The following is a 16,070-nucleotide window of genomic DNA, read 5'->3' as shown; positions in this document are numbered from 1 at the left end:
TGATAGCAGTGTACATGTAACAAAGAAACATCAAAGACTTCTGTTTTCAGCCAATTGAAAGATTTATTGTACTTTCAGGTAGAGATTTATCTTTTCTCTGACTAAATCAATATCTAACTCTCAGGTCAATAAATCCTGGTTGAATCTCAGCAGAAGTCAATAGCTGCCTATTATGTCACCTAATACACAAAGATTTTGTGGATGTTGGGTTTTAAAAGAAAATAACAGTTTTGAACATGTATCAGAAGTTCTAAAATAGAATTCCTTTAAATGTTATCTATATAACATCTTCAGCATTTTTGCATGCATCAGAAAGTTACAAAAATTGTGGTTCACTTAATGCTACCACAGACACATTTTCAGCATTCAAAAATATCTGTTTGTTATCTGTCACGGTTTCTTAGTCAGCATTCTGTTTATCCAGAGTGCAGTTCTTAGGTATTTTTTCTCTTATGCGGAGTTTGAACTAATATTTTTTATTCCATGAATAGATTGGGATTTTTATACAAATACCAAGATTTCAATGAATTTATAAATTTTTTGTTCATTAATTTTTTTCTTTTCCGGTAAATATTACGATAATATTTTGTTTCTAGAATTTTTCTTTCAAGGACCTTTAAATAAACCAATTACTCATAGTTATTGTAACATATATACATGTACGTATGTGTATATGTATTTGCACTCTGACATGCTAAATCTAGCACAAAAGCACTTTCCACAACTAAGAATTTTTTTGTTGATGGTATTCTGCTGGTTGTTGAATTTAATAGTTTTGCTTTGAACAGACATTAGCTTGTGTGGCCACTATTGTTACACATCAAGCAGAATTGGTTTCATCGTAGTTCAGGTATCTAGGATACACGGAAAAAATTATTCACATTTCCATATTGACACCAGTCTTGTATTTCATGGACACTTTACAAATAAGCATACTGAAATGCTCAGTAAGGTTGCACTCTAAATGACTTACAACAATTATAAATTATGCTATACTGCTGTAAGGTCCTTAACATGTTATGCATGGGTCAATTAAGCATTGCAGTTCAACAGAATGCTCACGAGTATGTAACAGGTAAGTATCACAGAGAGAAAAGAATACAATCAGCATGCAAATGCTTGGTCTGTTGGCTAAGCAAGCTTTCTCACTAACAGGTTATCTGAATTATATGTCTTGACCTTGTCAGTCAGTTGTAATTAAATTAGTCATCATGTGAGATTTTGTCCAAGTGTGGAATCTTTTCAAGACTGTATGCTGTATTCAATTTTTTAATTAGCTGGACACCAATTTAAACCTATTTGGAAGGAAGGGGTTATAGTCATTGTCTCTCTTCTTGACCTCTTATCAAGATGATCTACTTTGAAAAGAAACCAAAGTATTACTCAAAAGGCAACTATGTTAATTGTCACCATTTAGATACATTATTATATACTTATTAAAGATAAAAAGTTTAATTTGTATGAAAGCCTATTTCAGTACTAGTAGGCAAGAGATGTGAAGTCAAGTCTGTGGCTCCATCTTTATTTTCTCTCATTATGAAGGAATAAGGAGCTTTGTATTATGAGTGAAATACTAGCAGAAGCTTTAACCTTCAGCTGCTCTTCTTTTGTCATTTTCATTCAAGCTATATTTTAAATATATTTTTGTGTAAGTTGGAAGGTATGTGACATTACAAGAAGAAATGTTTATTACCGGCAGTCAATTCTATTTTAAGAGAACAGTATTTCCAAGCTTGTGAATAAAAGTAGTTAGTTTTCAGACAGTTTTCAGCTCTTTCTTGTCAAATATCATTTCCTTTGAGAAGACTCATTTACTTAATTCCCATCTGCTATGTTCAGAGGTTACTGAATGCATCCCCTTTTTACTTAATTGTTTTGTTTGTCATGTGTCATAAGGTTGTTCTTTCTTACAAAGGATTAAATAGACCTATAAGAAGTTTATATCTGATGAAATTGAACTTAAGAGTAATTTCATCTCTTCCAGCACACTTTGCCCTTGCCTTCACAATGACATCATTTACTTGGTTCCTCTGCTTGCCTACCTGACAAGTAAAATGTTGTGGAGAAGTCATCAATAACTAGACAACATTAAGATATATGTCAGTCATATATATCTGTATCTAGGTATGTCTAATAACTATCTTAACCTAATACTTTATATCATATTTCAACTTGTTGCCATCTTTAAGCAATTATTCCTTCCCCCTGCCCCCATTAGGTACAGATCCTTCATTGTTTTTAAAATACATTTTAATTGAATTGTCAAAAAAGGAAAATACATTTTCAACACAGCAACTGCATCATATTGCTACAGGCTTATCCCATTCGGCTTTATCTGAGACACATGCCTACTGCATTAACAGGAACACATCAGAGTGGGTTGCTCAAGCTGGATAATCTGACCACTGAGCCCTCTTTGCTCCTAACCACATGTTTCTCCGGAACTATATAAATGACACTAATTCAGATTCAAATCCAAGGATTCATGTACAAAACCACTGAAGTATCTTCTGCTAAAATTGAATAATTTCATCATGACAATTTTGCAGAAAATTACAGTAGTCCTACTAGACACAAGATTATTTTTATTCACAGTCTGTCTTTAAGGCTTTCTTCTACTTCTCCATACCACATCTCCAACAATTTTGTGTGGAAAAAAATTAAAATGTTCAGTGATGGAGTAACAATTTTAGAAGAGGTCAAAACCACTCAGGTAGAAGATTTGCTTGAAAGAGCACTTAACTCCATTTTGCTGTCTGAAATAGTCACATAACTTATATGCAATTTGTACTTTAATAGAAACTACTAGCACAGTTTCAGGACATAACATTTGATAAGCAATTTCTGAGGAATTAGTTCTTTTTTGAAGTCTTCAGAATCTGAAAAAAAAAAAAAAAAAAGGCAGAATTTCCCCTTTTTTTTCTCCCTGAACTGTTGACTCTTTTAGAAACAGAATTTAAATTTATGGGGAAATATAATTGTTGTAATGTCCCAAAACTAGGAAGGTTAGTAGATTCTCCCTGAAAAAAGAAGTAGATAAGGAAATTTGTAGAATGAAAATGTGTGTCAGTTTTCTGAAAGACCAAGCTAAAGAAATCTGTAACATGAGGCTGGCAAATTTAGGCAAACAGTAAAAAGGAAAATAGAGGAGCTGAGAAAGAATTTAGCCATGAAAAGAAAAAAAAAAAAAAAAAAGACAGAGCAATGATGTCTTTTTGGGAAATGGGTCATGCTAAACAAACATGATTTCTTTGTTTTATGAAATGACAAGTCATATTGAAAAAGATAACTGCCATGCCACATGCCATTCTAGGTAAATAGATAGCATTAAGTAGTAGCAACAAAGCACATATTAAATGGCTATGAACTGGCTACCTAGGAGGTAGAAAAAAGTTATCATCAAGACAGAACTGTCATGAAAGGAAAATATTCCAACAGGGCTTTACAGGGATCTGTGTAAGACCAACTCTATTCAACTTCTTTCTGTGTAAATTAAAAGGAAACTCAAGACTACTGTCGATAAAGTTTTTGGATGACACAAAAAATACAGAATGATGATTGAATATGAGAACAGTCCATTATGTAAAATAGCCTAGATTGCTTGTAAACTGCGACACTCAATGCAATAAATGGAAAGTCTTACAATTAGGCAAGAGAAGGGTGAGAATGTATCCAGGAGAACTGTAACTATGTAAACTAAGATTAAAACAGTCACAAGTTTGTGAGGGTGTAATAAACCAAAAAAACCCAAACCAAAGTGAAAAAAACCCACAAAAACCCCATAACCAACCAACCAACCAACCCTTAGACTGATTCTTTATATACATTGTAGAAAGATTGGGGAGGTTAAATTTACATGACAAATTGATTCTGGGGTGTGTGTGTGTGTGTAACATTATTAAAATATCAATATTAATTTTATTTTCCTGTACTTTTTACAAAATTTTTAAAGGCTGAAAAACAAAAATAACACTATAAATGGCAGAAAAGGCTGTAGAGTGAAAACTTTTTCCTATTTAGTTTATCAAAAAGGGTAGCTTCATAAGAATATAGTGGTATCTTCACAAGGAGAAATACTGTGAACTAATACAAGTCAGTCTGAAAGAGGGAAACAAGAGTCGACAGTTTGAAATTGAAAGTGCACATTATCAAATAAAGGGCAGACCTCTGACTTTATGATGAATGAATAGAATATTCAGCCAAGGAAATATGTAATATTTTCTACCTCTTGATCACTTCAGTTCAAAATTACATGCTTTCAGAAGGACTCGCTTTAGCCAAAATCAAATTACTAGATTCAGTACAGTGCTAATTCAATTAGTGGCTTGAGTTCTACAGGAGATGTGGTGATCCCATTTAGCTATTAATAGTAAATCTGTTAGATGAATTAACCATTACACTTGAATATCCTGGAGTTTTGAAAGAACTTATTTTAGCTGTGGATGGATCAGGTTGCATAAATGACTAAAAATCCAAGCCATACATAGATTTCTTTCCAAGTATGGATTGTTGCTTAAAAAGAATCTAAAATTTGAGGATTTGCATTATTACACACACTGTAGTTAAATAGGTGTTAAGCCATATAATGTGATTGGTAGTAATGTCTTTGGGGGAAAAAATGATGGTTTTATTAAATAGAAGAGAAAATAGCTAGGTTTCTGGCTTCCAGTGATTCTACTGACCACCTCTCAGGCTCCCAGGTAGTGGTTTCCCCGCTCCATCCCTCCCCAACTTCCTTTACAGAATCTGAAAATACTTTTGGAAACTGAAGACCACCTGTTTTCTTATAGTCCATTTCATGCCTGTTTTGTGTAGATGGTTATATTAGCTGCTTTTCTTGGACTAGAAAATATTTGAAGAACTGATACTCTTTGTCTTGCTGGATTCAACTTAATCTACTCAATTGTATTTTACTTAATTGTTACTATGACAGCAGTGCCTTATTCTGATCCATTTCTGCTGACTGTTCCTGTTACTCTGCTACTTTTAAACACAGAAAAATGTATTTATACATAGTACTTCAAGTTGCAGCTATACAGCCTGCCAGACACAACTGGAGTCGTGTATGTAAACTCATGTTTATGGTCCAACCCCATAGAGGTTCTCAAAGAGTAGAACCACATCTGTATAGCTCAGAAGAACAAATGAAAAGACAGTTGTTTCTTTACAGCCACATAGAGCTACAGGAGACTTAGGTTTGTTAAGAGAGTTTAAGTTGTGACTAGCTAATGAGACCTGCATCAAAAAAAAACCCACCTTTTTTTTTTTTTTAATGTCTAATTGCTGAAAAGTTTGATGCAAACATCTAGGCCAAAGTGAAAAGTTGATGCTTACAGGAAAGACAACACTCACAGTGGAATAAACCAACAATCCCCAGCCACTAAACCCAGAAAATATCCCTTCCAAATCCAGTGATTTGGAAGTTCTAGTGAGCTGAAGACAACGGGGCAAGTACAACGCTTCAGGAGAAAATCATCTCTGATAATAATGACCTGATGGCTAAATCAACCTACATGAGGCTGAGCGAAATGTACTTAGAAAAATTATGAACCATACTGACTAAATCAGAGGTGGCAAACCTGATATACATCTACATATGCTTTAGCCATTGGAAGAGAAAAAAATGAGAGCTTCCTGCTCTCAAACAGGATGGCTGTTTGAAATGATATTTCTATAACAAACTCCTTTGATTGCACCATTTGTGTATTGCAGATTAGAGTTTCTTGTCTTCTTTCTGGGAGGTGACAGGGCAGCAAATTCTAAATTAATTTGATTATGCTTTGAATTATGAAAACAGGGGAAGGTGCTGTGATTACATTTGGCATCCATGCAATTGCCACATAAATTGCTGTATTTTCCACTCAGTTAAAGAAGCTTTATTCAAATTCCTTAATTTAGGAGGCTTCAGCATAAGACTTTTTTAATTTTGCAATTTCAGTCTATTACTCATAGAGATTTCAGAGAAGGCTATATTTGCTAGTAGTAATTTAAATAGAATTTTTTTTTCTCCTGGGTTCATTCATTGTAGTACAATCAGTCTGGTTAATCCCCTGCCTTCTTTTAATACCAAATGAATGCTATTCTAGCATATTTCTTTAAAAAATCTTACTAATTCTTTAAGAACTCTTACTATTTTGTTTTAAAAATATACTTTTTTTTTTCTATTTCCATATTTTAACAGTTGTCTTTAAGTGTTGCCTTCATGTGAGGGATTCATGTATTTCATTTCAATGATAAATTTCCTTAAGAAATGGCTGCCTTTCAGTACTATAGCTATACTATCATGACCAGAGAAGAAAACTGACCACTAATTATCATTTCTATAATGCTATGACTTTTAGCCATGAAGTAGCTAGTGATGTCCCTGTAAAGGAACAAAATGTATAATATTACTTATATAAAGCAGATCTGACTCAAGGGCCCAGATTAAAATATCTTAGTTATAGAAGTATTCAGAATGTGGAGTATGACCAGAAGTTTTGTATTGCACATTTCTGTTTACAGTTATGATTTGGACTAAATCACGAGTCTTAGTCAAAGTCTATTGGGACTTCTAAATTTGAAGTTTATTTTGAAGTATCTGCTGACTTGCTCTGTATCTGTGTTAAAGTGTAAAAATTGTATTTTTTTTCTCCTTCAAAGTAGAATATTATTAGATTTTAAAATGTATTTTAATATATACAATATATTGAGAATATTAAATTACAATAAAACAAGCTAGATACATATCCTAGAGCAAAGCAGTGACAAAAATAGAATTTTTGTTCAAAAAATAAAAATAATATTAATGAAATCATCATCTGCAATAGTTCACATCCCTCAGTGGATTGTAAAATCCCACATTTAATCGGTTATTAAATAGATATTTAAAATTATATTTGAATCATTATTGGCTATGATCATGACAAGACAGATATATAAAAAACTAGAATATGGGGAATCTAGTGTGATCTAGTAGCTCTTCATCAAATCTCTAGTGACCAGGCTCATGATCCAATGGAATAGAGATTTTCCAAACAAAAAAAACTTACTTCCCCATGATAAATTAATTTGTTATCAGAGTGGAGTTGTGTTTTCCCCACTAGATAGAAAACCTTTGAGCTCAAAACTTTAAAATATACCGTGTTTTATTCTGGGGCAATTCCATTCGGATATCATGCAGGACTAAGCTGTGGTTACTGAGTTTAAAATGAGTTCTTATTTTGTGGATGTAATAAGATAAATTATTTCGAGTACCAGACCGATATTTAACTACATAGTTAAATACTTCAGTAAATGCATAGTTAGGCACTTGGCTGTGGCAGACATTTCCTTGATATTTGTCTGCAGTTTAATTAAAGTCTTGAGTTTTATGATCTCAGTCACAGTGGAACCTTCTGTTGTAGCTTTTGTTGTATGTAAGTAAAATGGTTCTTCATAGAATGCTAAAAGAGACAATATAACACACTGTCAGATGCTGTAGACCGTAGAAGTGTCTTACAGAAATCTTGGGGAAAAGAAGGTATTGACTGTAAAGAAATGTATCTGCTGACTTGTTCAGTATCTGTGTTAAAGTGCAAAAATTGTATTTTTTTTCTCCTTCAGAGTAGAATAATCAAATTTAATAGTACTATGTAGTAAAACTACTTAGTAAATATATTGTTTAGTTTTAGTTAGTCCTGTGAGAAGCAGAGAGTAGGACTGGATCCTTTGTCCTTTCCAACTTAAGATATTCTATGGTTCTGTAGTAATTCTGGTCTCAATTATTTGGAAATATCACTGGAGGAAATATTATTCATTTATAGATGAATCTGCCAATAACATGTACTTTGTATAAAAAATAAAAATGTTTTAATAAGAAAAGTTGGTGTTAAAGTCTTATCTGGAAACTAGGTAATTTTCATGTCATATTTCAAATAGAAATTGTCACAGAAAAAACCAAAACTAAAAACCCTCCAAAACTGGTGTGATTTAGAGCTGAATAGATGTAGAAAAGAAGTTAGAAGAAAATTTGTGTTCTGGGAGAGCCTTCCATGTGGGATAAAACATCTGTCACAATTTTAAGATAGAAATAGGTATGACCATTTGTGAGGGCAGAGGTCCAGAATTGTACATCCTTCTCAAGTCTGTTCCAACAGATACAGCCTTCCATATGTTGTATGTGATTTTTGACACAATAGTCAAACTGTAAAAATTCTTCACTTAATACAAGAAACAGGATGGAGTTATATCTGCAATGATGTCTATGTCTTGATTGTTTTTATTTTCTTGCTTTCTTTTCTTAGTAAAGATGAATAAATATTAAAGTCATAGCTGAAAAGTGCTCAGTTAACAGGGTCACGGTGTTGCCTAATAAATATGAGACAAAATCAAGGTTGTGTTTAAATTTAAAAAGCCTGTGACAATTTTCTTTTTAACTTTTTTTTCCTTATTGTTTTATTCAGAGAAATATCTTTCTTAAGATGAACTTCCCATTTTCTTATGGGATTTATAGGAATTCCTGCCAAGTATACAGCATATACTCAGGGGCAATTCCTAGTTTTAAAGAAATTGCTGGAGCATGTAATATTGTCTTATTGGAAAAGACATATAAGAAAGTTCTCCTTACACATTTTGGGATCATGAGAGAAATCTGAAATTGAGTGTGATTTTAGTGCTATACTGCCAGAACAGTTGGTGGAGCTACTAGTGACAAAGGTAAAGCGTTAGGATCCTCACGGTAGTTAGATACTTCATATTGATCTTATGATTTTAGGATGTATAAATATACATGCATCCAAGAAAAGAGAGGGAACTAGATTTTCCCTTATGTCCTGCCTTCAGCACATCAAAGTTTAAAACTAGTTTTCTTATTCTAAACTTTGAATATAAGCTTTGGAAACCAAAAACTTGCTCATTTTCTTTACTCATTTTTAGAAAAGAGATTTTTCAGAACCTGCTGCAAGTGAGAGAGGTCAAATGATTAGTCATCCACAAATCCTTATTAGTTATCTATAAGCATTGATTCAGTATCACAGTCTTTGAAGCAAAAAAGAAGAGGAAAGTAATCATAATACAGAGGAATTTCTGCTTGTTTAAATTAATTTAGAAATGTGACTAGTGTATTTATGAGGATAGTACAGAAGACAGATGTTCTCCTATGTAACACTTGGTCTGTTTCAAATCGAAATGGAAGGTTCTAAAAATCCCATACTTCGTACATGCATATGCATAAGCATGAAATGTTCCGATACATTTGGTGTCAATATAAAAAACTGAAGCAATTTATTTGAAAAATGTCAAAGCATGACATTCTTAATTCTAATATTTTCCTATATTCCTATTTTTCAGTAAAATGAATTTTCAGAACAGTAGTGCCAAATTTTGTGAATATTTCTTTTGATGAAAATGTATATATAAATTATATCAGTTTCTTTTTTCCAAATACCTCCACAAATTTGTGTTACAACGTGTATAAGTTGTGGTTAATTTCAACATACCATGCCACAATTTCCAAAAAAAAGATCTGTTTCAAACTGTATCATTTTAAGGAAAAAAGCACTGATGAACTAAAACAGACTTGTATACTATTTTTAGTCAGCTTGTCCAAAATCTACACTTCTGATGGAAAGGAACTTACAGTGCAAAACTGTGTTAAAATAATTTAAAATATTATTCTCTGTGGATAGATCTACTAATTTATGTGTGATTTGTTTTCAGAATAGAATGGAAACAATGACATAAGCTACATGAAAATTTCCATTTTGTATGTAATAATGGCTAAATGGTTTCACAAAAAAATGCATAGAAAGTAATCTTAAAGTACAGGAAAAGTAATGTTCTGGAAACCATTTTTTACATTATCGGAAACTCTGGGGGTCAAAAAACTTGAGATCATACTGTACAGAAAATTGTCTAGAAGAGTAAGGCTCTACTTAAGATGCTTTGCTTTACTAGCTATTGCATGTTTAAAATTTACCCGGAAGCAACATTTGATCATGCTATGGTATATTTTCTTACTGGTTATAGCAACCACTCACTTTAAGAGTCCAAAACAAGTTAAGCTAAAACCTTAGTTCTTTGAAAATATAATGTTTATAAATTTTCATAGTTCTCTATTTATTTCAATGAAACTCACTCCAGACTATCAATGTCTTTTATGTACTTGTGTGCTCAGAACTAGACCCAGCACTCCAGATTTGACCTCATGAATGGTGAGCAGAGGAAAAGGATCCCCTCCCTTGACCTGCTGGCAATGCATTTCATAATACAGCCTGGAAAGCTGTTGGCCTTGTTTGCTGCGAGAACACATTGCTGGCTCATGTCCAACTTGAGGACCACCCCAGATCATTTTCTGAAAGGCTCCTTCCCAGCTAGACTGTCCACAGCATGTGCTGATTCCCTAGCATAGGACTTGACATTTCCCTTTATTGAATTCCATGATGTTTCTGTCAGCCTGTGATCAAAGAAATTATCAGGGCCTAATTTAAAGGCATCATCATAGGTGAAAAATGTCCACTAACTGAAACTGAGCCCACAGTATTGACTGTCCCTACTTTTATTTTAATCTTTGCTTCTGCACGTATAATTAACTAACTGTGAAAAAAAAATTCTGATAGTGTTAGATAATAATGGATAGAATTTTAGGCTCATTCAATTTTGATTTTCTCTCTGTACTGTAGTCAAACCAATTAAAAGCCTATCTTTTAGTTTACAGACAATTATTAGTTAAGTCACACTTATGAACATAAATCTACATGATTGACATATATTAAATACAAAAGTATCTTTTTTGAGATTTGTCAAATAAGAAAAATTAGCTTTTGGGTAGTTTTAAGAAGTATGTCATATTTTAAATAAGAAATTACCTTTTGTTAAAAAACAATTTGTGTCTTATTCAGTGGAATAAGAGTTCCCATTCATTACTTTTTCTTTTAAATATCTATTTAAGCAGTTACAATATGTGAGAAAACACTGGTATTTTGGCAATGTATATTTGAGCTAGAAATGTTTTATAAATTAGATTAATTATTTGGTAGTATAATAATTGATTCAATAAATATTATTTTGATTTCTCTATAACCTCAAGCAAATTGATTTTCTAGCAGCATCTGGCATTGTGTTTTATATATATATGACACAAACGACTAAAGACAGCTTAAGAGAATGGTTATGCCCAGCCTTTGCTCTTGTTTGAACAAGCTAATTCTGATGACTTGTTTGTTTGTTTGTTTTCTTTCCCTCACAGGAGTCATCAGGACTGCCTTGCACAACATGGACAGGGAAGCCAGAGAGCATTATTCCGTTGTCATTCAAGCCAAAGATATGGCTGGGCAGGTCGGAGGGCTGTCAGGGTCAACAACTGTAAATATCACACTCACTGATGTCAACGACAATCCACCCAGGTTTCCTCAGAGTATGTACAATTTCAACATATAACTGATTTGAAAATCATTTTGATTTTCAGTGAAGTGAGAAGCTATTAGTGAAATCCAGTTAGCAGTCAAATTCATGGGGAGAAGACAGCTTGGGAGGTGTTTGGATTCACAAATATTTTTTAATTTGCAGTGTTTTTAGATGAACCACAGAGATGACATAGCTAGAATACTGAAACCAGTGAAGACATCTTTCAGTTAACCACTGGATAAGAGTGAGATAGGTGACAAAGGAATACTCTTGTCATGTGCGGATTATTCTCCAGTCCTTGTTGAATGTGTTTTCCAATAACTGTGTGTTTGATCCCACAAGGGAATGATGCTAATCCTATGGTAGATAACAACAAAAGGTAATGCATTAAAAGATTTAATCTAGCATGCCTTTGGCTGCTTCCATACACATACATCAATTTTTTTCTTCTGTTTCTTTCTCTATACCCAAGTAAACCTTTAAGATCAATTATTACATTACAGATGGGCAAAAGCTGTTTCTCCCTGATGTTAAGCTCTGATGGAGTCTGCCTCTATTCTAGTTAAGTGAATTGGTGATGTTGATGTCAAGTATTGTTATCACATGTCCATATGAAGAATATATACTAGAATACTCCTAGAATATCTTAATATTACCACTATTAAGAAATTAATTTCTATCCAACTTATTGGATGCAGATTGATCTGACACAGTAGCTGGGGTCTTGTAGGAATTCTGAATTCAGTCGACAATTTATTTAAAAATCCTCTGAAATGTAAATGCGTTTCCTTTTCATGATGGCTCAGGGCCAAAAAGAATATTGTAATCTGGTCTCAGACATTGTGTGAGCTGTTGTAGAACATAATGGACTGGTAGCTATAGGTACATCCACTAGGAAATGCATAAAGCTGTTTGAATTAGAAGATTTATAAAGTAGTAGAGACCACAAAGCTCCACGGAAAAACAAAGCTCCCTGGCAATACACATTATATAAAATCTGGCCAAACAGTATGTAGGCTTATTAAAAGTGTTGCAGAAATGAATATTTTTTTCTGTGCCTCAGAAGCACATGAAAACATGTTTTCATGTTCCACAGAATTTTCATTGCATCCATCATTCTATTAAATACTTTCTAACTATTGGAAAGGCAAAAGGTAAGGCCTATCTTTGAACAGATTTAACATCTAAATGAGCTAAAGTAGAAGAAATGTCATAAATTTTCTTCAGACTCAATGGATGCAGAAACAAATCCCTACATATCAGGTATCAAAAACTGGCCTCTTTTATTTTGAATGGGAGGGTCTGGATATCAAACTGACTGGCCAGCAGAAACGTACATGGGTATATATATTTCTTTATTTTTATTATTATTTTTTAAAAATCAAAAAATATAAAATATTCAAGTTATACTTTATACATTTTAAGGGATTATAATAAAGTTGAAAACCACAAAACATCATTTCACATTTAATGAAAACTTTTTATTTAACAGAGAAAAAATATTATTTTAATATTTATTGGTTTTAACATAAAATATTATTTTAGAACAAGTCTTGTAGAGTACAAGCATTTGTTTTCTTTCCTTACAGAGGATTTCTATACCACAGCTATGAATGACATTGCTTTTTTACTCCGTTTCAAGAAATATATTTTAAGCCCCTTGCAAAAGAACAGCAGCTATATGTCAGTAATAGAGAATGAAAGTATAGTTGATCTAAAAAAGACCATTGTAGCATCATGAACTATTACAATAATACACGAGTCTTGCACTAACAGAAATAACTTCATTGTTTATTTTTCTTCTCTTTTCTTTGTGTGCCATAATTTTCAGTTAAATTTCTCTTCAATTTCCTTATTAGACGGAATGCTAAATGAGACTTACTGAGGTTTGTCACATTCAGAATTGAATTCAAGGGAAGTGCTAACCAAAACTGCACATATCGAGTGTATAACCCTTGGGACAGGCTGAGCCTCAGCTAAACCACAGACTTTCTTTTGGTTAGTTTCTTTTTCTCCGTTACCATACTTTTGAGTTTTGAATCTGGTTCTAACTGTATGAGTAGCTTACTTGAGAACATGCTGAGAAGCACATCTGATTGATGCCTTTATTAGCTGTTTTATTTAGAAATATACTTTATTATATGTATTTAAAAGATGGTACCTTTCTGGCTTTGGTAGATCATTGGTCATTAGACATGCATTTGCAGTAGTATATGCAGGATTTTTCCCCCTAAATAAACCCTTTAAAACCCTACTTAAGACTTAGAAATAAAGGTTGTAAATATGTCTGCTTAAATGAATTTACTTTGTTTTTCTCTGTGCTTACTCTAAATATAGCTGACTTTCTTGCAAAGAAATTTCTAAAAAAGAGCTATAGTTTTCCAAAACATAAAAAAAATCTAGAAGGAATAATGTGAAACAGGACTGCATAATTTTATCAGTCTGATGGCTGCGGTTCTGACATAGTCGTTAATAAACATTACTGTAATAAGAAACATAGATGAAAAATTCTGTGTGCAAAACACACTAGTCTGTCTCAAAAGTAGGCAAGGGGTTGCAAAATCAGCAGGAGAATAGCCTGAAACCTCAAATATATTTTGCTCATCAATTAATTCAGTGCATTTTGAATAATACTGATTTATTTTTTTTCATCATCACAGTTTTCCTTTCTTTAGAGAGATGAGTTATAATGAACTATCTATTTAACGTAACCTGACAGACAGTGCTCTACATGGGAAGATTTTTGCATCTCTCTGTTCTTGTTAGTTTTACCACTGATGGATCCATGTGGCTGATGACTGAGGGCCCTAATATCAAAGTAAAAAATTTATTTCAGTAATTTGATAGATGTTCCATCTACTGATGACACTGTTATCAGCCTTGAGTGACATCAAAATATTCTGTATACTTTTCCTTCATTAATTCTTTCTGGTCTTGCTTAAGATGAATAAATTCTGTGTGTTTTGCTTTGTTTAATATGAAGAGATTCTGATTGCATCAAGACCATCACACTAGACAGATGCTTCAACCGACACGCTTTGTACATCAAGTGCTAATTATTATATTCTGGCCAGTGTGTAGGAGATCTGTAGTTATTGTGTTATTATGTAGTTATTGTCTAGAGTCTAATTTGTAGATTGATACATCCAGCTCAGTTTTTCAGGATAAAGCAGGATTTAAACACAAGTCATGGCTTAAAACACTTTTCATATAGCTTGATTGTTGAACCTTGATTGTTTCATGGTAGTATGTAAATATAATGTGAAATTATGTAGATGCATAGTTTGGCCTAGATTTTTACAATGTCATTGTATGAAAAGTACAAAGTCGTGTTAAATAGGAATATTGCAGAAGTAGACATTAACTCCGTTCAGTGCTAGGAAGGTGTCTATTATCCAGCCTTGTTAATATGACTCATTAGATAATTATGTGCAAAAGTATCTGCTATTCATTTTCTTTTGAAATCCATACTCCAGTGTGGTCCTGTCTGTATCCCCAGTTCCACATAGTATATCCAGTTCCTATAATTTCCATATGAATCCATCAGCATCCTCTCACTAGTGGTGACATTCTCTCCTATTGTGGTGACTAGTTCAGAGCTATCTGCCTACTGTTTTACCATTTGGATCCTGCCAAATGAGATGAGTAAAGCAGAATTTTTTCTGATTTTCTTTTAGCAGGTCTTTCTTTATTCACCCAGTAAGTGCTAAGAGGCTTGTGGACTCATAATGTGTTTTAGGGCTCTGCTCTTTCGTTAGAGTTGTCTGAAATTGGACAAGGGTTAAAAAAAAGTTACTGGAGACTATTGAGTTAAAATGATTACAGAAGTGTTCAGGGCCAGGTTGGATGGTGCTCTGTACAACCTGGTCTAGTGAAAGGTGTCCCTGCCCATGGCAGGGCAGTTAAAACCATATTATCTTTAAGGTCCCTTCAAATCTAAGTCCTTCTATGAGTCTGTGATTCTACCTGACGATGATGAGTCCAACACTGATCCAGTATCCAGGTAGTATTAGAAAATATTTCATTATAGAAATTATTCTACATTTATTTGTTGCTAATTTACTAAGATTTTTTTTCATTATAATTAGAGGAATGTCTTCTTTGTATTTCATGCTCATCACTTCTTATCTTTGTAACTATTACGTTTTCTTATAATAGTCACACAATTTTACTGCTAAAAAATATTTTGCTCCTCACACATTCTTAAAGGGGGAGATTTGTTCCAATTTTTTTAGAACAATTAATTAGTTAATTAATTGTGTTTATAAAACATATGCTCAGGTTTCAAAGTGAATGACCAGTGAGTGACATTTCCTTTGTGAGTACAGTTGGTGTACAGTCTCTCTAGACAGTGCTAGAGATCACATCCAGCTGTTAAACTACCCATTAACAATGATTATGGAGTGTAGATGTTGTTTTTCCAGTGCTTTTTGCATAGAAAATGCATATTTTGGTATTCAATGCCTACAGGAAGTACTTCTGAAAATCCAGGAAACCCAGTTTTCTTTATCTTTCTGCTTTTACCTATGAGTGGCATAAACAACACACTTTTTACAAGAAGTCAGAACACTTTTAATCTCTGAGAACTAGTCAGAAAGTTCTCAAGAACTTTTAGTTGCTGTCTCTAAAGGCAAAGTGTCATGGAACATAAACCCTTATTAAAATCTTAATCACAACCATAACTTCTGGTTTACATTGGGATTGTA

General features: G+C 33.1%; 1 protein-coding gene across 13 annotated transcripts in view; it reads left to right on the top strand.

Moving 5' to 3' along the window:
* The window catches only part of CDH18 (cadherin 18), a 501,066-nt gene that overhangs the window by 415,547 nt on the left and 69,449 nt on the right, over positions 1-16,070 (top strand). For all 13 annotated transcript variants that reach the window (XR_010432152.1, XM_064662041.1, XM_064661985.1 and 10 more), the window contains one exon: positions 11,207-11,374. Coding sequence is in view for 12 of the 13 variants with exons in the window: in XM_064662041.1 (XP_064518111.1) it covers positions 11,207-11,374 (168 nt within the window). In the remaining variant the exon portion in view is untranslated. The remainder of the gene's footprint in view (positions 1-11,206; positions 11,375-16,070) is intronic.

Source organism: Pseudopipra pipra, chromosome 1 (genome assembly GCF_036250125.1).
Source record: "Pseudopipra pipra isolate bDixPip1 chromosome 1, bDixPip1.hap1, whole genome shotgun sequence".
NCBI lineage: Eukaryota > Metazoa > Chordata > Aves > Passeriformes > Pipridae > Pseudopipra > Pseudopipra pipra.
Note: the sequence above shows the minus strand (reverse complement) of the source record. Positions and strands in the feature narration are given on the sequence as shown.